Source organism: Colossoma macropomum, unplaced genomic scaffold (genome assembly GCF_904425465.1).
Source record: "Colossoma macropomum unplaced genomic scaffold, Colossoma_macropomum, whole genome shotgun sequence".
Classification (NCBI taxonomy): Eukaryota; Metazoa; Chordata; class Actinopteri; order Characiformes; family Serrasalmidae; genus Colossoma; species Colossoma macropomum.
Genome location: NW_023494805.1, coordinates 5,529,055 through 5,551,273, shown reverse-complemented (window position 1 = coordinate 5,551,273; position 22,219 = coordinate 5,529,055). Strand labels below are relative to the sequence as shown.

General features: G+C 39.7%; 1 protein-coding gene across 3 annotated transcripts in view; it reads left to right on the top strand.

The window, feature by feature from the left end:
* The window catches only part of dnajb6b (DnaJ heat shock protein family (Hsp40) member B6b), a 74,610-nt gene that overhangs the window by 27,359 nt on the left and 25,032 nt on the right, over nucleotides 1–22,219 (top strand). For 2 of the 3 annotated variants that reach the window (XM_036596867.1, XM_036596866.1), the window contains exons 4-8: nucleotides 4,156–4,218; nucleotides 4,310–4,411; nucleotides 11,010–11,144; nucleotides 11,469–11,667; nucleotides 14,446–14,516. In XM_036596867.1, coding sequence (XP_036452760.1) covers nucleotides 4,156–4,218; nucleotides 4,310–4,411; nucleotides 11,010–11,144; nucleotides 11,469–11,667; nucleotides 14,446–14,516 — 570 coding nt within the window. Of the gene's footprint in view, nucleotides 1–4,155; nucleotides 4,219–4,309; nucleotides 4,412–11,009; nucleotides 11,145–11,468; nucleotides 11,668–14,445; nucleotides 15,420–22,219 lie in introns of those variants that run through there. The other variant, XM_036596868.1, reaches the window with a different exon arrangement.

Below are 22,219 nucleotides of genomic sequence, written 5' to 3'. Positions count from 1 at the left end.
AAATCTGATTAAGAGAGCTGGATTTTAGCTCAGTAATCAGATTTCATCTTCTGTGAATTTATTGTCTGGTTGCAAAGCAGAAATCAGATTACTGCCCGTCTCAGGTAGACTTTGATTTTTTCCCATCATTGGGTTACTCAAGTGCATGTAAATGCGATGCACAGGCTACTGACAAAATCTGATTTTCTGCAGTTATTAGATTATTATGTGCATGCAAACACACTCAGTAATAAGGTATATTGCGGTTTTTAAAAACTAATGCCAGTTTTAAAAAATTATGATATTTTAATTATATGACGCATCAAATTTCGATTCCATGTCTGAACAGCCAAATAAACACACACCACCCATTTATAATTTTGATTGGTCACTAACTGGTGGCGAGAGCTCACCAATAGGTGGTGCCAATAGGAAAATCAGAGCCAGAAGAAACTCAAAAAGACGGAGCATAATAGCAGTTAAGCGAAGGCTAAGAGCTACACAGCACAGAGCACATCCAGTTTCAGTTTTCACTCGACTCTGCGCTCTCAGACCTCCCCTAAATGAGCATCAGTTAGCTGGAACCCTGTGCTGTGTGGCACGTTAGGCCTGCTAACTAAGCTATCATTAGCTTAGCCAAAACACTGCAGTCCCAAACTCCACAGAGCGGTTTTCTCTCGGTTACTCCACTTTTACCCTCTCAGACGTTAGTTTTTATCGTCTACACCTGTGTTAGCAGAGTATAAGTTAGTCAGAATCAAACCTGTGCTATGGTCTGTGGCTCTGTATGGGTTTGTAGCCTGCTCGCTAAGCTAAGTTAGCTGATCAGGCCACAGACCCGAACACCACAGAACAGGCTTAATTCCTCCTTTCTGTCCCTTCAGCTCCAGCTGCTCGACTTCTGTCCCTCAGATTTTAATCATTTACTTCTAAACTTGTATCGGTGATTTAGTTAGACAGAATCCAGCGTGTTCTGTGGTGAGCAGAGCTGTTGTTATGCTAGCTAAGCTAATGCTAACCAGCTCCTCCCTCCTAATTAGGAGCATGTTTAACACTTAGCAGTTGTTAGATAGATGGTTTGACTTTTATTGAATGATGTGAAAATAGAGCTGGGCGATATGGCCAAAAATGTTATCACGGTAAACAAAATTGATATCGTTCGATATCGAGACATACCGCGATAAATGTCAAATCATTATTTCTTTCAAGTTTGAAGGCTGATTTTTGGTCCTGGGGGTTAATTGCTGTTTTAAACTATCCTTCATGGTCGGAACATGACAAACATCCAAACAGTGGAACATTTCACAGATCTGTCATGGGAGAGTGGGAGAAAGTGTCTGGTGAGCTGTTTTTACCAGCTGGAAAAGCACGGCTATTTTGTAATAGTCATAATTTAAGAAAGAAAACAGATTATTTTTAGCTGGTGCCGAGCGCTCGGCTATCCCGTTACAAATGACATCACAGTATTCAGACACCAGCTAGACGACTGGATTCCTCTATACTGTCGTAGTAGTTTAAGGGGTGAACCGCAAAATATCAACACCAGACAAACAGAGTCCTCCTTTTAGGTATGTTTAAACTGAAAGCGGTGCTTTTGTGTCGTGTTTGATCTACAGTATCATCAGTTCGCCGTGTTGTGGGGTGATGGAGCTGCTAAAAACAGCTGGCCTGGAAAGATAGCGTAGCGCTCTCCAATGCCTCACAGCTTCCTCAGTTTACTTTTGTTTAAATCAGGGCTGTAATTTACATGAACTCACTTTTTTCTTTCACTTTCGTTGCTTGTGAATGCACTAATATTAAAATATGACTGCCCGAGCGCTGTAGCAGCGCTGTAGTTATGAGGATTGAGATTTAACGCTGCTAAAGCTGGTTAGGATGTACAGAAAGAGGTGAGTTCACTGTAGGGCAGTATCGTTACACCACTGACCTCGTCACTCTCACTCGGTCACAGGAGAACAGATCGCCGGTTGCTCCACTCAGACAGGGAATGTGTAACTCCGCGTTTCAGCCGTTGCTAAAGACTCATCTTCCTCGTCGCCCCCTCCCTCTCTAATCATGTCGGAAAATCTCAGAAGTGCGCCCTCTCCTGGCGACAGCAGAGTAGTGTCGCTTTCCTTGCAGTAGAAAACGCCTCCAAAGCTTTCGCTGAACGTGGAAGTGTGAGAGTGGTGTATTATATCGAACATCTATCGAGCATGTCGTATCGCTCTATCGAGGAAAAGTTATATCGCGATAATTATCGTTATCGTTTTATCGCCCAGCCTTATGTGAAAATCATGCCCTGTGTTAACTTGTTTGGTGAGCATGTAAACAAACTAAACTTTTGATGATTTTTTTATTATGTAGGTATGATTGAGCATGGTTTTAAGGTTTTATGTAAATATATTATATATATTTATAAATAAATTTATTCAGTAACATTTGAGAAGACTGTCTGTGTGGACATGTAAAAATACTTGCATTCCTATAAATCTAAAAATTTAAAACATTTTTCATTGCAATTAAATCTCAAATACACGATATTGAATGTTTTGCACTCAAATGGCAGTCACAGAATGACCCAGTGACCTTCATACGGGCACCTATCAGGACGTCTGTGCGCCAGTGTTTGTGGTAAACAGCAGGAACTGGTTGGTGTTTGGCTCATTTTTGACACTGAAATAGCAGCTACTGTTAACATCTTGACTTTTTGAGTTGGTTTCATTTTCACTCATAGCCATCCAGTGAGACTAAATTATGCTACAGTACATATTTGCATGCACTTCTCAAACCACATTCCTTATTGTACACTTCACCAGTCATATGATCATTCTCAAGCAGTCTGACCAGTTCAGCAACGTTTGATCTGATTAGAGCTGGGCAGTGTGACAGTATTTACCGTTATCATGATAAGTTACATCACAATATGCTTTTCTGAGCATATTGTGGATATCGTCAGTACTTAAAAACACTTCCCAACTTCATGTTTGATTAAAAAGAGCACATAATTGGTTCTATTTAATTGGATTTAGTGCAACACTGTGTAAAATGTTGAATCCAAGTACTTGTATGCATAGTTTTGAATAGTATTTTTAAAATGCGGCACTGCTTTGTTATAACTTATCAGATGTCTGAAAAAAATATATTGTGACACATCATGTATCGTAAAAAACTTCTTGAAGTATTGTGATATTTTCCCATATCGCCCTGCCTTGGCTCTGATCTCCTAGCTTTCATTTCTACTTGAAGGAAAATTGCTGCATTTTTCAGCTATCTTCTTGTATGTTGGGATCAGAGGTGTCTCAGAGGGTCATGCGGTGTTACAGTGTGATTTAGGTTAATGTTGAGTTATACGGTGTTTGTGTGATTAGGTTAATGTTAGGTGTGATAAGGTAAATGTTGGATCATACGGTGTTACAGTGTGGTTAGGTAAATGTTGGGTCATACGGTGTTACAGTGTGGTTAGGTAAATGTTGGATCATGCGGTGTTACAGTGTGGTTAGGTAAATGTTGGGTCATATGGTGTTACAGTGTGGTTAGGTAAATGTTGGGTCATATGGTGTTACAGTGTGGTTAGGTAAATGTTGGATCATACGGTGTTACAGTGTGGTTAGGTAAATGTTGGATCATACGGTGTTACAGTGTGGTTAGGTAAATGTTGGATCATGCGGTGTTACAGTGTGGTTAGATAAATGTTGGATCATATGGTGTTACAGTGTCGTTAGTTTAATGTTGGGTCATGCGGCGTTACAGTATGATTTTCTTAATGTTGGGTCAGATAATGTTGCAGTGTGATTAGGTTTATTTCGGGTCATACAGTGTTACAGTGTGATTAATGTTGGGGCAAATGAAGTTACAGTGTGACAGCTGCTGGATTAATGCTAGAAGATACAGACTTACATAATGAGGGGTTCACAGCGGGTTATAGGGTGTTACATTGTGATGGAGTCACCCGGAGTTGATTTTCTGATTTGATGTCAGTACTATTTTGGGAGATCATGTACTGAGTGAGTTCAGTTTCTTCAGCAACCAAACCCCTTTTTCAAATCCTTCTTGTGGTTTCACTAATACACTGTGTGTGCCGGAACAATAAATGTTTTTTTTAACAATAATATTACTGTTTGTCCATCCACTGTTAGTGTGACACTGTGGGGTCATGTGCTGTACTTAAACACACTCTCTCTCTTTTGTCTGCAGAAAACAAGCGTAGCTTATACAACAGATACGGTAAAGAAGGCCTAAATGGAGGCGGAGGCAGAGGTATGATGTGAAGTCTGACTTATATAAAGCATTCATGTTATTAAAGTGTATTTTTTGTTTAATTTATTAAATAAACCATTTTCTTTGGCAGGACATTATGACGACCACTTTGGCGGTGGATTCACATTCCGCAATCCTGAAGACGTCTTTAGGGAATTCTTTGGAGGCAGAGACCCTTTCGCAGAATTCTTCGGTAAGAGATGGTCTCCTTCCTCTGAGTAGTTCAGAATGAAAGGGCTGGAGAAAAGATCTGAAGATCTGAGACGAACAGGTAGACAAACAAACAAACATTCGTGTTTGTTTTATCAGAATGTGCAGCTGGGATTTCTGTTTAGTTAGTTTGTTCATTCATTATTTTTTTTTTTTTCATTTGAAAATTGCTAATTCATTAACTAAACAAAATGTTATTAAAAATTATAATAACCATTTGAATAATATTTGTAAACGTTGGTGTTCCCAAGCAGTTAGCTTTGTGATTTTTAGTGAAATAAGTCCTTATAAGTCAGTGAATGGGTGACCTATTATGCACAACATGCTTGAGTAGAGGATATGAGGTCATTTAATTTTATTTTGATTAATTTATTTATTTTTTGTAGCTTAGACAGAGGTCAGATTACTTTCCCTCGAGTGCATCTCTGCTCTGCAGCAAAATAGAATTTAGGGTATTTCAGCACAAAAATAGCACAAAAAAAACATTCTTGGATCAGAATCCACTGTGGCAAATTAATGTCCTCTACAGACCACTTAAATGATTAGATTGTTACTGTGTGGTATCAGGTTGTTATGTAAAGAGTGGACTACATGATTCATGTCAGAATGAGCTTCATATTGAAAGCAATAACATGTCTTTGCTTGTAAGGTCTGCTGAATCTGGTCTGCTCATTGATACATGATTCAGACTATTTTCCATGAGTGGCAGATCCTCGAGGGATGTGTGGAAATCTCTGTTAAAATCTTTTTTTCCCTTTTTCTACCTAACTTTGTTACTAAATGCCTTTGTGTGTTATGATCTGTGTGTACCTGTGAGAAATGATTCTATTATTATTATTATTATTATTAGTATTATTAGTAGTAGTAGTAGTAGTGGTAGAAGAAGAGGTGGTGGTGGTGGTAGTAGTAGTAATTGTGTATATATTAATTGTAATTGTATGTAGTATAGTAATTGTAACAATAGTGGTCGTAGTAGTAATAGTAGTAAAAGTATTTTTGTTATAGTAGTAGTAGTAGTAATTGTACATATTAGTTGGAATTGTATATAATAAAAATAATTGTAATATAGTAGTGGTAGTAGTAGCAGCAGTATTAGTAGTGGTGGTAGTAGTAGCAATAGTAGTAATAGTAGAAGTATTGGTTGTTGTAGTAGTTGTAATAATTTGCTGCTGTTGGAAAGAAACCTTCTATCTCCTTTTTTGTTTTTTTTTTGTTTTTTTTTTCAGTTTTTGACATAATTTGAAAATGCCTGTTGGCCTTTACATTACGTGTACATTTCATGATAAATGGACCAATAGAAAGAGCCCAAAATTACTTGTAAAAAAATTCTGAGAGTCAAGTAGTTTTTTTTCCTTCTCCTGTAAAATCCCATAAAAATCATTGTGGAGATACAAGGTTTTGTTCTGACAACAGCAAATTGTAGAATATTATTATTAGTAGTAGTAGTAGTAGTAGTAGGCATTTTAATTATGTTGTAGTGGTAGTAGCAGTAGTACTAATAATTGTAATTGATCGTATTCCTATGATGTCACAATTGTGCTTCCACCATTTTGGAAATATAAAGTTCATTTTACAGTTTACAGTTTGTAATGAGAACAAAGCCATAACCCACCCAGCAAAGGCAGTAAAGCATTTTAATCACTTTTTTACATCTATATTTGAGTGCATTGCCTTGATTGTATTTGATTTGTTGCTGTAGTGATAAATGATACCTGAAATCTAAGTGGCTGAGATTTCCTGCGTTAGTAGAGCCCCGTCCTAAACCGCATACTACTATACTAAAAATAGCACATATACCCTTAGAAGTGCGCTCATTAAAGATCTGCAACTGAAAGTTTGAGGTATTTGTTGATTTAAGGATCGTTTATTGAGGTAAAAGTGATGCATTTATTGAGGTAAGCTGATGTTAGCTTGTATTCAGCAACTTTCATAGTTCATGTTTTAGTAACTTTAGTGTAACTGCAGTACCATTTCAGGTGGAATGGAAAATTCAAAAGACAAGCTGGTAAATAAGAGGCTAATTTCAGCTTTATGTGTTTAGTATTTAAGAGCTTTGGCAGCCACTTTTATACGTTTTTTGTAAAATCTCACCGATTGGAATGTTCTGAACTCTGGCGATATCCAGTCCACTGATCTAGCTAATCTTCTCCTCATAGCGTTTTCTGGGGACTGTATCAAAAGTGTCCACTAATCTTTTCATGTTTTTCGCCGTCTTTCTGATCTATTTTGCTTTTTTCGTCTTCAGTCGCCTGCAGGGCTGTATCTGCGGTAACAATGATGAGTCGAGCTCTGTCAGAGCACAGAGTTGCAGCTCACCTACCAACATGGAAATATGGTCTTCTTAATGCTGCAGTATATTACCATGAATTGTAGTAGCAGCAGTCGTAGTAGAAAATTGTTGTGGTAGTAGTAATAAAAGTTTTATAATAATTGTAATAGTAGCAGTATTGCTACTAGCAATACTTAATGTAATAATACTTACAGTAATAGTAGCAGAAATAATGGTGGTAGTGGTAGAAATGGTGATGGCGGTAGTAGTGGTAATAGTAGTATTAATAATAATAGTAGTAGTAGTAGTGGTAGCAGTGCTAGTAGTGGTTGAAGTAGTAATATTAGTAGACATGTTGTTGTTGTTGGATATGGTGGAACTAAAGCGTTCTTGGTTCAGTTCCTTGGCTGGTCAGCAAGGATGTTGACTCTGCACTGTAAAGGTCATGGTAAAAATATTGCCCATCTAACAGCTATCACGGTGACTAAACACCAGTTGATAATATTGTGGCGTTTTGCTTGTTTATTGCAGGGGCCGGTATTGTGATACCGATGAACAGTTGATATATCGTGCAGGCCGTTTGTCACCCTGTGTTGGCTGGCTGTGATGCTGGTGGTTAACGACAGGACAGCATGTGTGTAGCGCCCCCAGACACGCTAAATATGGCAAGGGCACTTACACAGAGCTGAGAGGAGACTATGCATCATCCAGCAGGAATGCTTTCAGAAATAGCTTCTGTATAAAACAAGAGCCTGCAGTGAAGAGGGAGGGGGAGGGGGAGGGGGAGGGGTAGGGGGGCATGTGTAACAGTTTGTGTTACTCTGAAATGTGTGGAACTAATGCGAATATCTATATGCGTCCATGTGTAAATGATGAATGACTGAATCTTTCACTGCAGGGAAGGGGGGGGGTGTGTTTACTCCTGTTTTGTAGTGATGGTTGGGGTGGTAAGTCTTGTGTAAGACTGAGTGAGATGGTGTGATAGCGTGTGAATGCGGGACAAGTAGAGACAAAAACATGTATTTGACCACAGGATCAGCAGCTTCTGCAAAATAAAACTCCAGTGCTAAATAACATGAATGTAACTGTGCCATAAACAAGTCATTATGTCCAGTAATATAACAGTATCATGGTGATTTAATTCAGCTTTATTATCATTATACATATAAGGGGATACAGCATAACAAAACACATTTGAGCTACCTTTTTGGTATATTGGTATATTGTTGTATATTATTATTTGATATATATAATGCGCATGTTAAAAATGTTTGTTCAAGTGTTCACTCCAAGTATATAAGAGGTCATTTATCAGTAACATGGAGAGAGTTCAGAATAAGATTAAACAGAAAAGCCAGTCTCTTGGGGTTAGCTGTTAGCCATTAGCCTAGCATGGAGAGATATCCGTTGTGCTGCGCTCCTCGCTCAGCCAGCTGCTTCAGGCAACACCGTGGTTTTGGCCTACAAGACCAGCTTTTAATTTTTAAATTGATTGTTTTTAACTATCCTAATTTAATTTCTTCCTAATAAAAAAAAATCCCATGGCTTGTGAAAGAAAATGAAAGAACACTACTTTGCGCATTGGCACTCCCTCACAAAGTTATTACATGAAGTGGTTATGAATGCACTGCCTGATAACTGAGACATTGTTTTACGATTTTAAGGTCCATTCGTGGTGGAGGGATACATGCAGGGTGTTGTGAGGCAAAATAGTCCCCAAAGAGAACATATTATTTCAGATTTTCAACAATTTTCCATCATCTACATTCCATATAAAACTCGTGTAGGTTCACTGGTGGGTTTGGATAGTAAATAAAATGTCTATTTGTGTTGTAGTCATGGCGACCCCTGGTTCCCATCACAACCACTGTAAAGACATCTGAGCCATTTTACACCAAACCACTCTGAATCTCTCTGTTTTCATCTCAAACGCTGAATCATGCAGAAATTGTGAAGAATTGGTGGAATTCCAGTTTAAATTACTGTGATATTTGATATTAATTATCGGCCCATAGACACCTGAGCTCTTTCAGTGCTAATTTCTCTCGAAATGAGAAGAAAATGTGGAGCTATCTGTTCAGGCTCTCTACTTTATCAGTCATGTGACTCGTGGTATGTGCTATCTGTTTGCCAAGAACTCGCCGAGTCACAGTCTGTTCCATTTCAGCTCGTTAAGCCTTACCTTTCTTTGGAAGATGTTCAACACTTAACCAGGTGATGAACAGGCCTTAAGCTGTTAGAGTTAACTGCACATAATTGGATGTTTATCAGAAGGTGTTGGCTAGAAGTTTCCCAGGAATTCAGCTCTATGCACTGTTCTTTTGGCCCTGAGCCGCAAGTTTTATAACTGATTGGATGGTTGCTGCAGATACAAAATTTAGATTGGATTGTGTTAAATACTTTAGCGCTTCCTATGAATCCTGTGTTCATAATACATATAATTGCATTTCTAATGTGTTACATGGCAAACAGAACACATTATAACTTCTGTATTAGGGTTGGGTCGATAGTTGATGCCGTCTTCTAAGGCTGACAGACATCAAGGTGCTAAGCCACAACTTACGGACTGCAGCGCTGCGTAATTATTTCACTCAGAGCTCTATTTTCTCTTGCTTATACGATAAGCAAACGCTGATTTAAAAATACAGAGGTTAAAGAAAATGTATGGCGAATGAGACCTGAAGTGCTATGAATTAAACTCATGATAAGTTTAAATCTTTCAACTTCTAATCAAACGATCTTAAAAAAAAAAGTGTAAGTATGATTTTCACAAGTGTAAAGTTAGGGGTTATGGTTTGGGACAGACACCTCGGTTTAAATGGATCATAACATAATCCTTGTAAATATCTAAGCTCTGAGTGCTTTATCTATTCATTAATTAATTAATTTATTTATTTTTTTTTGTGGCACTGTGTGTTGAACTAATTCAGTAGAATGCTCCTTATAATACATGATGCATTATGAATACAGGATTCATAAGAGGCGTTACCGAAGTATTGTATTTGGCTTGTAAGGTCATCGGCCTGATGCTCACTTCAAGCTGTAAACATCATATACAGTAAAAACCGTCATATTCATGACGTGACGATGCTGTTTAAATCTTCTGTTAGACTAAGTCTTGGTGACTGTCAGTGAGAGTCTTTCTAATCCCAGTGCACAGATGGAATTAAGCTGTTTTAATTTAGCTGTAACACCAGTGCCAGCCTAGCGAGCAGCAGCAGCAGCAGCGACCCATATTCCGCTTCCTGCACTGGGCTTTTGGGTTTTCAGATGCAAATTAGTGCTGGGAAATGGGGCAGGAACGTTCTAGAAATGAGCAGTTAAATGTCACGGCGTAGCTGCGCTGCTGCTGGCTGGAGGCGATGCTGTAGAATGTGATCCGTTTGTTTGTACTTGTCTGTGCCGGGTTGTGAAACAGGTCGTGGCAGATGACGACTGTGATAAGCTGCAGAAGAATTTGCCAGGTTGCTAAACTGAATGATTAAGCGCTTCACATCATACAAAAGAATTCCTATTAATCATTATAATCGATTAATCATTTTTATTTTACAGACTAAAATAACTTCGAAAAGTATATTTAAATATCATGAACTGAACATTTAAAGGATTGTTAGATATTTTATTAAATATTTGAAAAATATTGAAAACACTCGTTCTTGATATTAATTTAATTATAACTTCATTCTTGAAATTAACTTTTATAGAACATCATTCTGGATGTTAATTTTACTAGAAAGTCATTCTGGGCGTTCGCTTTATTAGGACGTCATTCTCAATGTTCACTTTATTAGAACATCCATCTGGATGTTCTGCGACTTTCTCAGTGATCTTGTATTGCAGATAAATGTATAGAATGATTTTAATATGCAGGTTCTGTATAACTTCGCTGGTTTCGGATGATTAGTTGGACAGAAGTAAATAAAGAAGAAAATTTGATGTGTACAGCGTTCTTAACTGACTGAAGCTGTATGAGCATCCAGAATGAAGTTCTTATGAAATTATCTGAAATTATTGTCCAGACCTCGTCGTATTTCAAAAGTTAGCAAACCTCACAACAAAAAATGAATGCAAAAAATAATTACAGTATTATGTTTTTAATCGTTTACAAACTTTTTTTAACATATCTCTTAAAGTTAAATGAAGCACCTAAAAATACTTTTTTGTATATAACAAAAATTGTTAATACGGTGGTGTAAATATGTTGATGTGGTGATTTTCAGACTTTGAACAGTAGCACACACACACACACACACACACACACACACACACACACACACACACAAACGGGCTAATATTCTGTTTTCTGTCGCAGGAGACGACCCGTTTGATGATTTCTTTGGCGGAGGCCGTCGGCAGAGGGGCATGAGGAGTCGCACTACCGACTCGTTCTTCGGCGGGTTTGGAGGGTTCCCCGCATTTGGCCATGGGTTCTCAGGCTTTGACTCAGGTTTGTTTCTCTGTGTGTTTCTGTTAAATGCGTCTCTCTGATCGGGGTTTGATTCGTTTTTTATGTTTGAAATTAGCCTGATAGTGCCGCATACTTCACTGAACGAGTGATAATTGGTTGTAATCGATTCTGATCGTGAATCCGAGTGAGCTGAGGTTCAAGACTGTGGTAGGACAGGCTTAGCAGGTTCTGCTCATGAGGCTTTTCTGTATGTTGACATTCATTCCACACCAGTGACGCTTCAGAGCGCAAACAAGCTTTGCTGTAATTTAAAGAGGCGAAAGGTTTCTGATGTAATGCGAAAGCTTCTTCTCTCTCGTGCAGGTTTCACCCCCTTCGGGCCGATGGGCGGCGGAAGCTTCACCTCCTTCTCCGTGTCCTCGTTCGGAGGAGGAGGAGGAGGAGGAGGAGGTGGAGGAGGTGGAGGAGGAGGAGGAGGAGGAGGAGGAGGAGGAGGGGGCAACTTTCGCTCGGTCTCCACATCCACCAAATTCATCAACGGCAGAAAGATCACCACCAAACGGTACCACACGCTGCTTCAAGCACTTAGCAGTTCCTGCTTATATTCAGTATTACATACTTCTAACATTATAGTGATATTTTGTTGGGACACAGTTTCATGCACATATATGAAGTCATGCATTGATGTTTTTGTGGGGGTCTTTTCAGCCATGCTAACTTGCATTAACTTGAGGTGTTGGACTGGTTTAGAAACTTCCCACCCTAATAAGTCTACATTCCCACCCACATTTAGTCCAATAACGATCACGGTTATCCCCAGACGTTCTTGCCACATGGCCCAGTGAGCATTTTATCCACATTATCCTCATAGCTCTAGTGCAAATCTAAGCTTGTCTTGGCTGATTGACTACATTTGTGGTAAGGGTGTGAAATTGTGTATATGGGACTTACTGCTGAACTATCATTCTAAAACGTCCAGAAATTCCAGCCATGAGCAGAAGTTGCCATTTGGAAACTAATCATTCTGCAGGGATTCAGTCTTTAAGAGCAGGATCTTGGCTGCTTTAATGTAGGGCTTCACTGGATGAGTTCTTAGACTAATTTTTGTTCAACTTTTTAGGACTACCCAATATCGTTTGTTAATCATGTCTGTGATATTGGCCTTTGCAGTAATGATATTGTATTATTATGTCCCATTATTGAGATTTTAATGCACTATATGGACACCATCACACCAAGATGAGCTTTTAGGACGCCCCATTCCAATCCATGGGCATTCATATGGATTTGCCCCCCTTTTGCCGCTGTAATAGCCTCCACTCCTCTGCCAGTGCGTTTTGGAGCGTGCTCATTCAGTCAAAAGAGCATTTGTGAGGTCAGATGCTGATGTTGGACGAGAGGGCCTGGCTCACAGTCAATGTTCCAGTTCATCCCAAAGATGTTCAGTGGGGTTGAGGTCAGGGCTCTGGGCAGACCACTGAAGTTCCTCCACACCAAACTTGTCACTCCAAGTCTTTATGGAGCTGCTTTGTGCACAGGGGCTCAGTCATGCTGGAACAGGAAAGGATTTTCCCCAAACTGCTGACACAAAGCTGGAAGCATATGATTGTTTAAAATGTGTTTGTATGCTGTCGCATTAACATCAGTGAACATCATAACATCATAAGTGAAGGGTCACTGGAACTAAGAGGCCCAAACCCTGAAAAACAGCCAAGCCCATTATCCCTCCTCCACCAGACTTTACTGTTGGCACTGTGTATTCCGGTAGGTAACGTTCTCCTGGCAACTGCCAAATCCAGATACATCCATCAGACTGACAGATAGAGAAGCTGATTCATCACTCCAGAGAACATTTTCACTGCTCCAGAGTCCAGTGTTGGCATGCTTTCCACCCCTCCAGCCGACGCTTGGCATTGCGCAAAGGATTTTAGGCTTGTATGTAGCTGCTCTGCTGAGAAAACCCATTTCATGAAGCTTCCAAAGCACATTTCTTATGCTGATTTTGCTTCCAGAGCCAGTCTGGAACTCTGTAGTGAGTGATACAGCAGAGGACAGGGGATTTTAAAAGCTACACTCAGTGGCCCCTGCTCTCTGTGAGCTTCTGCTGAGCTGTTATTGTGCGTAGATGCTTCCATTTCACCATAATAGCACTTACAGTTGACCGGCGCAGATCTAGCAGGTCAAAAATTTAATAAACTGACTTGTGGTAAAGGTGGCATCCTAGCACAGTGTCACGTATAAAATCTCATCTGTATGACCCCATTCTACTGCCAGTGTTCGTCTGTGGAGATTGCATGGCTATGTACTGGATTTTATACACCTGTTAGCAATGAGTGTGGCTGAATCACCTGAACTCAATTAGGAGGGGTGTCCACATAGTTTTGCCCATATAGTGAACATACAACACATTTAATAGTCCATTGTATCAGATCCACTTACCATATAAGGGCACTGTGTAGTTCTGCAATTACAGATTATAGTCCATCTGTGTCTTTGCATTATTTGTTAGCCTCCCCTTTACTCCATTCATCGATGGTCAGAACCACCGCTGATCAGGTATTATTTGGCTGATGGACCAATTAAAATATCCAGCCAACAGCATCCTGTGGTCAGAAACTGACCACTGATGAAGGACTAGAGGATCTTTGCAGCAACAGATGAGCTATCATCTCTAACTTTACATCTACAAGATGGACTGACAAGGTAGGAGTGTCTAATAGAGTGGACAGTGAGTGGACACAGTGTTTAAAAACTCCAGCAGCACTGCTGTGTCTGATCCACTCGCACCAGCACGACACACACTAACACACCACCACCACGTCAGTGTTACTGCAGACTGTAATTGTAGAGCGACAAAATGCACCTATATAGTAAGTGGAGCTGATAAAATGGACAATGAGCATAGAAGCACAGAAGTATACACATATATACACACACACACACATCATCTAAACCGCTTATCCTTCTGGGTCGCGGTGGGGTGCTGGAGCCTATCCCAGCTGTCATTGGGCGGAAGGCTGGATACACCCTGGACTGGTCGCCAGTCCATCGCAGGGCAGACAGACAGACATACACATTTACTCACACCTAGGGGCAATTTAGCATGTCCAATTAGCTTAACTGCATGTTTTTGGACTGTGGGAGGAAACCGGAGTACCCGGAGGAAACCCACGCAGACACGGGGAGAACAGGCAAACTCCACACAGAAATGACCCTGGTCACCCGGCCAGGAAAAAAAAATATATATATATATATATATATATAATATTGTGTAGTCTGAGTCTTTATGTGCTTTTTTTCATTTTTTTGTAGTTGATGACTTGTATGTGTTTTTCTGTAGCATCGTGGAGAACGGTCAGGAGCGAGTGGAGGTTGAGGAAGATGGACAGCTTAAGTCCCTCACAGTCAATGGTAAGGAGCAGCTCCTCCGACTGGAACACAAATGACCGCCTCCAGATTCCACCCTTGAACCTCCCTACAGCAAACGTTCCTCTGCGGTAAACCCATTCCCAGCCTTCAGAGAGGACAGAGCGTGACCAAACACGGCCTCTCTCTCTTTCTCTCTCTCCACCAGGCAAGACTAGAGTAGGTCACGTCATACATGCAGGGAGAGGATGCGAGCCTTTAATCGGTGCCATTGCATCCACATCAGAGTGAGCTTTATTGTTCATTTTTATTTAGTTTTGTTTTTTATTTTATTTTTTTCGGTTCGGGACCATTACTTTCCTCTACTAGAGACCTCAGTAGGCAACTGTGCCATTTTTTTTTTCCCCTTGTTCTGCTATTGGAGTGTTTTTTTTTCTTTTTCTCTTCCTGCAAGTGCACATTGCCTCAAACTCACAAGCACAGTCGGCTGCACATCTGAACTGCGCATGCTAGTGTGCTCCTTATTTTCTCACCTCAGAGGAAATTAACTCTTGAATTAAAAAGTCTCAACCTTTAACTCCCGTTTCCCTGTAATATATGAATTACGTTTAAATATAACATAACTGGTGTTAGTAGCTACCAAGTACATGCTGTTAGGTTGTTAATAAATTAATAGTATTAATATGCATTGTTTGCTTTTTGTTTGTCTTTTATTTTTTTCCTCACACTTCTGCATGATTGCCAGTCATGTGGCTTCTCATGTAGTTTATTGTGATTGTTGCACAACCTCCAACTCAGACCTGAGACATTTTAATGACTAATGGATACATGTACATATATACATATATGTGCAGAGGATTTTTGTGTACTTTGTAAGAAAAAAAAAAAAGGAGAGAAAAGGTTTCAGGTTCAATAAATCTCATTTTCACCCTGTTTGGGGAAGTTGCACTCAAGATTTCTGTGTGGTGATTTCACAAAACACGAAAACACGTTTTTCTAATATCTGTGTGTGTGTGTGTGTGTTAATATCTGTCTGGCTTGGCTAATCTACACCTCACGTGTGTTTCACCATGTATTGGGGTTGGGCGGTATCCACCTGTTCATACTTCCAGTCCGTGTCCAGATGTTACTGCAGTCTACATTTACACCTATGACTCTTTTTTTTTTTTTTACAGAGCGACTTACACTTTCACTCGTGTTCCAGATGTAGGCGACTGTAGTGTTGGGTGTATTGCCCATGGACTCTTATTGGTGTAGCATGGGATTCTTGCCCCAGTGGCGAAATCAAACCCCAGTCTGTGTTTGCAGGGCCGCAGTGTTACCCTGCCTTCACACCCGCAGTGATGCGACAAGGTGGCTGGAGATCATTCATTTTCATTGAGAGCTGGCAGTTTCCAGCGACAGGAGGTGCCGTGAACGTTGGCGACGCAACAAAGTTGAGCGGAGTTTAACTTTATACAAATATGGAGCAAAGCAACATGGCGATTACCAATAGGAATTGAGCATTGAGCAGCGTAGTATGCACTTTATCTCAGCCACTGTGAAACGCTGCACTTTGGTTCCTAGTTAATTGTCCTACTACAGGTGGAATAATGGCGGCGGTGTGCTCGCCGCAAATAGACAGCAATCGCAATAGACCAAATACTGACTGCACAGAGACGGGGATTAAATAAAAATTTCTCACCAGGATTTTTATTTCTAGCAGGAACTCATCTGATTTGTTCTTGGCGTCAGTGAAACCACGGCAACCAACGGTGAGGTGGAGTTCAGAAACGGCCACAGGTGACGAGCAACCTGCGATTTGGGCGACAAGAGCCGAAAAGTCGCTGCCGGTGCAAACACAGGGTTACCGACTACACCATACCAACTGCTGCCGGTATTATTGGGAGGAGGCGTAAAAGTGTTTTAGCTAAATGAAACTAAAATACCACCATTTGAGAGCTATTTCAGAGCGCAGAGTTAAGGGTCTGGTGTTAGGACAGCCTATTGGTGAGCTCTCACCAATCAGTGATCCCTGTAAAACGTAAACGGGTAAAACGTGTTTCTTCGGCCATTCAGACAGAATAGAAACTTAACACATCATCATTTTTGAAATACCATCAAATTTTTTAAACAGTGCGATATATCTTATTACCGCTGTACTGCCCAACCCTACCGAGTATAAAAGAGCACTCTTGGCCGCTGTGTTTACTCCAGCTTCATTACCTGCATTAATCTTCTTCCCCATGTTTAATGTACACTAATCACTAACGTTACAGCGCTCGCAGTCCAGATGGGATTTTCCAGTTTGGACCATGAAGACGTGGTTATTCCTCTGATTCCTGGTTATTCTGCTCAGTACAAGATTGGTAAAGATAAATTATTATAACCCATGTTTGCCCTGTTGGGACAGATAGAGAGAGAGAGAGGACTAGAAAAGACTCAGCAGCTTGCTAAGTCATATTTAATAATATGTGCATGTAATGTTTTATTCCTTTTACTGATAAAACTGGACTATTACAAAGCATCAATAACAGAGGTTTCCCAGAGTGTGAGATGCTATCTGAGGAAAATTCGTCTGAACGTCTTCCGCACAGCTCGAGTCCCGTTGGTTCAGATGAGCTGTAAAATTGTGAAAATATTTTGTTTTTCCACAGGCATCTACAGGTTTATACAGACGTTTGGGCTCCCCTGGTCAAATGCCTTGATTTTCTGAGTAAACATATCCTCTACAGCCCATGTGTCAAACTGAAGGCCCGGAGGGCAGATCAGGCCCGCGACACAATCCCATCCGGCCCACAAAAGTATTTGAATTTTCTATTAATATTAGCTCGATTCACAGTGAACTGCACTACAGTCCCCAGCATGCACTGCAACATGATTTGTCGCTCTACTACCCCAACAACAATCAATGGGACAGCAGTTCCAACTCTACACAATTCTACACGGTTCCACACCAGTCGTATCACCAAACAACCAAGTGCAGTTCAGTCAATATAAACACTTCAGCTCTGAGACTGACTGTGGTGGACGAAGTACACAAATCATGTACTTGAGTTAAAGTAGAGATACCCAAGGTAAAATATTACTCCAGTAAAAGTAGAAGTTCCTCCCTTTAGACCTCCACTTGAGTAAAAGTACAAAAGTATTTGCCTTCAATTGTACTTAAGTATCGAAAGTAAAAGTACTAAAAGATTAATTATGACTCTGATGTCCTGTTATCATTTTTGTAACAAGACTCGCTTCATTAACTCATTTTAGGTGAAAGTACTCCAGAGTCACTCTTGGTAAACCAGTCTTTTAATAGAGTCATTAATTAGTGACGCTGATGTCTATTAAAATTATCATAAGCACAAAACACTGAAGGCAAACACTTTCCATTAGGCAGAACCAAGTGGCTATGAAATAACCTTTTGTGCAAAGTTTTGGTTTAAGATTTATTTGCAACTTAGTTTAAATAAAAAATTGTTTAAATTTAAACAGGTTTAAATTTAATAGAAACTTGCTTTAAACTCAGATTCACAAATGAGTTTCTTTTACTAAACTGCATCTGTAGGTCTCTGTTCATAAACATAAACTGGCCAAAACAAATTTACTATAAAATGAAAAATTGTTTGTAAAGTACAGTAACAAATTACATTTACTTAGTTACTGTCCACCACTGGAAACTGAGTATTAATGAACTTACAGCAAAAAAAGGAGGCCAGGTGTCTAGTTCAAGCACATAGGTAGGTTTAAAAGACAGCACCTGGAGACAGTTTTGAATAGGTCTACTACAAGTGCCTATATTTTACTGTTGAAGTTTTTTTGTGTTTTGAACAAACAACGGTCAGTTTATAGCAAAATGTTAGTTTTGTTCTCTGGGGGGTTCTCTGGCCTGTGGATTTTTTTTTAATATGGCCCATTCAGTGGTTAAGTTTGACACCCTGCTCTACAGAGATGAAACTACTGCACATTTTAGTTAACGATCACAGTTTATTTGCTGAATGTAACAAACAAAATGTGTTCTGTAAAAAATTTTAGGCACGTTTTATCTTCTTCCAATATACTCTACTCCACAAACGAGCTGAAACAGTTCACTAAAATTTGCAGAAACGTGCAGTATTTAAGTGTGTTCCCTGTGGAGTTCAATTTATTTTCGCTAAGAAAATCAACAAAACATGGGAATTTGACCAGAGGTGCCCAGACCTGAGCATACAACTGTATAGCAGAAATCCACAGCGTGTCTGCTATACTGATGGGGAATGTGGAAAGCACACGAATGTGAATTTCTGATCAATCACTCTTGCACATTTAGCAGTCTGATGTTTATCCACAAGGAGGAGCTGTTAGCCTGTAAGTCACTTTTGGGTGTCATTTAAATAGAAGACACAGTGAACCCACACCAGCAGGAGCAATATCAATTTTCTGTGAAGTAGTTTATAACGAAACGATGCTGATACTCAGTGTTGATGTGATTTACTTCAAGATATTTGATTAGCTGATGCTGGAGAAGCATGTGAATGAAGACAGAGCAGAAAGTAGGTCCACACTGCTGCAGACCGTGTGTGTTTGTTAGTATGTAACTTATCCAACTTAGTGTTTTTACACATCGCCCTGGCCTAATCCCTGAAGACAGGACAACTAAGTACATTTCTTTCAAAGAATAGGTTTTCTTATATAATATTTTGTACAGTACGGTGCAAAAGTCTTAGGCCATTCATCAAAATGACCTGTAAAGCTATTTATCTGGACGGTATGTGTTTAAAAAACGTATTTCTTTTGGCCCATTCACCATGAAAATGTAAAGTGCAGTTGGTGTTTAAAAACAAAAACAAATGATGAGGCTTGAAATTGAAAACTTGATGTTTGTTGTGACCCCACAATGTTTCCCAGGGGTCCCTTTGATCTTTCAGAGTATAACTCTGACCTTTTAGAGCTCAGCCAATGCAAGAGATTGAAATTAAAGCAACTAAGGAAAAGGAGATTTTAGATACTTTAGTAGAAATGTGTGGAAAGTGACAGTAACATTAACATCTTGCTGTGTTACAGTGTGCAATGTCCATTAACTGGCCACTTTATAAGAAATGCCCACTTTGTCAATTCACGAACTGGCCACTTTATCAGTAAAGTGCAGTTGGTGTTTAAAAACAAACTTTCACTTGAAAACTTAAGGTTTGTGTTGTGACCCCCACAATGTACACACACTGACCATTCCCTCATTTCCCAGTGGTCCCTTTGATCTTTCAGAGTATAACTCTGACCTTTCAGTGAATAAGCTTTGCTGTCAGTGTTTGGGCACGCAACACGTTACAGCACTCTTGGAGTCGTTCTCCAAGCAGCTCGGCCAAGCAGGATTTAGACCCAGCTGTTTACTCTGGCAGGGAACTGAATGTCCATCCCAGAGCAGCACCAGAAGATATAAAGCTATAAATAAGGAGGGCGGAGTGATGGTGTAAGAGTGACATTTCGACTGTGTTAGGTGCTTTCAGAGGTGTATGCAGTGTCCTGGACCCACACTGCGGTAGATGTGTTGATACTGCAGAGAAATAATGTATTAATAACAGTAAAATGTGCAGAAGTATCAGGTCAGAAAAAGGCTTCTGTAAGTAATTGAGGTGCAGTAGAACTTCTCAATACATCCAGCTTCTTTCAGCAGGAACTGAAGTTTATGACTCCATTCTTCTCTTTTTGGATAATTTTGGTGTAAAATAAAAGAAAGCTCCAAAGTGAGCGCTGTGAGCAGCAGTAAACAAATCAGGAGCTGAATCAACACAACAGAAATGAAATGAAAGAATTAAATTAATTCCCAAAAAGGAGATTACTTATCTTATTAACATACTTTAGTAGAAGTGAATCTTGATTTGAAAATTCTCAGAAAAGTACAAATCCATCAAAAATCTACTTAGATTTATTGAACTGTACATGGAACTGAGTAAACTTGTTTCGTGAGTAGTTACTACCCACCTCTGCTCACTCTCAGTCTTCTGATTCTGAGTCTCAGTCTTCTTGATTCTCTGTGCTTTATTGATTCTGTGTGGAAATGTTCGTGTGAGTTAATCTCAGGTTATCTTGCGGTGTTGGGTTTAAGTTAAACGTACTGGGCTGTTTTTTTTCCCAGACTCAAAAAGGACGTTCAGTTTCGTCCTACACTAGGCTTAATCCATGTCTACAAAACCAGGCCACTGATCCAGTGCTATCAGAAAGATATACATTGACTTGTGTTGCAAACACATTAGTGCATGTTATTAGAAGTGATGACCACTGCACTGTCGGAAAAATATTTGTGTGATTACATATTTGCAGTTAGCAATATGTGATTTAAAGTTAGTTATTGGCCACTTTATTAGAAACACTTACCTTATAGATAGATAGATAGATATCGATATCGCTGTTGTTGGAAGAAGACCTCCGAAACTCCAAAATGGTAACTTTACAGGAGAAGGAAAAAACATACTTTACTTTTAATGTAAGTCAATGGAACCAGAATTTTTTCCAAGTAATTTTGGGCCGTTTCTTTCAGTCCATTCATCATGAAATTTACACACAATGCAAAGAACAACAGGCATTTTCAAATAAGGTCAAAAACTGAAAAACGTCAAAAATGGATATGCAAGGTTTTCTTCCGACAACAGCGACATACACCGATCAGGCATAACATTCTGACCACCTCCTTGTTTCTACGCTCATTGTCCATTTTATCAGCTCCACTTACTATATAGGTGCACTTTGTAGTTCTACAGTTACAGACTGTAGTCCATCTGTTTCTCTGATACTTTGTTAGCCCCCTTTTACCCTGTTCTTCAGTGGTCAGGACCCCCATGGACCCTCACAGAGCAGGTACTATTTGGGTGGTGGGTCATTCTCAGCATTGCAGTAACACTGATGTGGTGGTGGTGTGTTAGTGTGTGTTGCGCTGGTCTGAGTGGATCAGACACAGCAGTGCTGCTGGAGTTTTTAAACACCTCAGTGTCACTGCTGGACTGAGAATAGCCCACCAACCAGAATTATCCAGCCAACAGCGTCCTGTGGGCAGCGTCCTGTGACCACTGATGAAGTGACTGATTTTTTTCATATGTCAAATGTTAAGATGTAAACAGAGTTGTTCAGAGTGGTTTGGTGTGAAACGCTCCGTTCTAGAGAAACGTCAGACTTGTTCACAGTGGTGGTGATAGGAACCAGACGTCCACCTCTAAAAGCTCCCTCACAGAGAGTTATTACATGAAATGGTTATGAATTCACTGTCTGATGTTGGACACTGTTTTATGATAGTTTTGAGAAGATTTTGGGCTACGAGGTACTTTTTTAAATACATTAACTGTGCAGAGATACATGCCGAATGTTTAAAAGGCAAAATAGTCACAAAAGAAACTTATTTTTTCATATTTCCCACTATTTTCCCAGCATCAACATTCCATATAAACTCAGAAGACGTGTAGGTTAACTGGTGGTTTGGGATAGTAAATAAAATTTGGATGGTAATAAAATGTCAAATATTTGCTTTGTAGTCATGGCGACCCCTGGTTCCTATCACCACCACTGTAAACTGTAAATCTGAGTAATATGAGTGACTTTGCTTACATATCAACCACTGCATTATGCAGAAATGTTGAAGAACTGGTGCAGTTCCCTCCTTCAGCAGGAGTCATCATATCATTTAAAAGAATTCTTGTTTTCACTGTAAAGAAATCTGAACCATTTCACACCAAACCACTCTGAGTCGCTCTGTTTACATCTCAAACACAGAATTATGCAGATATTTTGAAAAATTGGTGGAAATTCACTTAAAA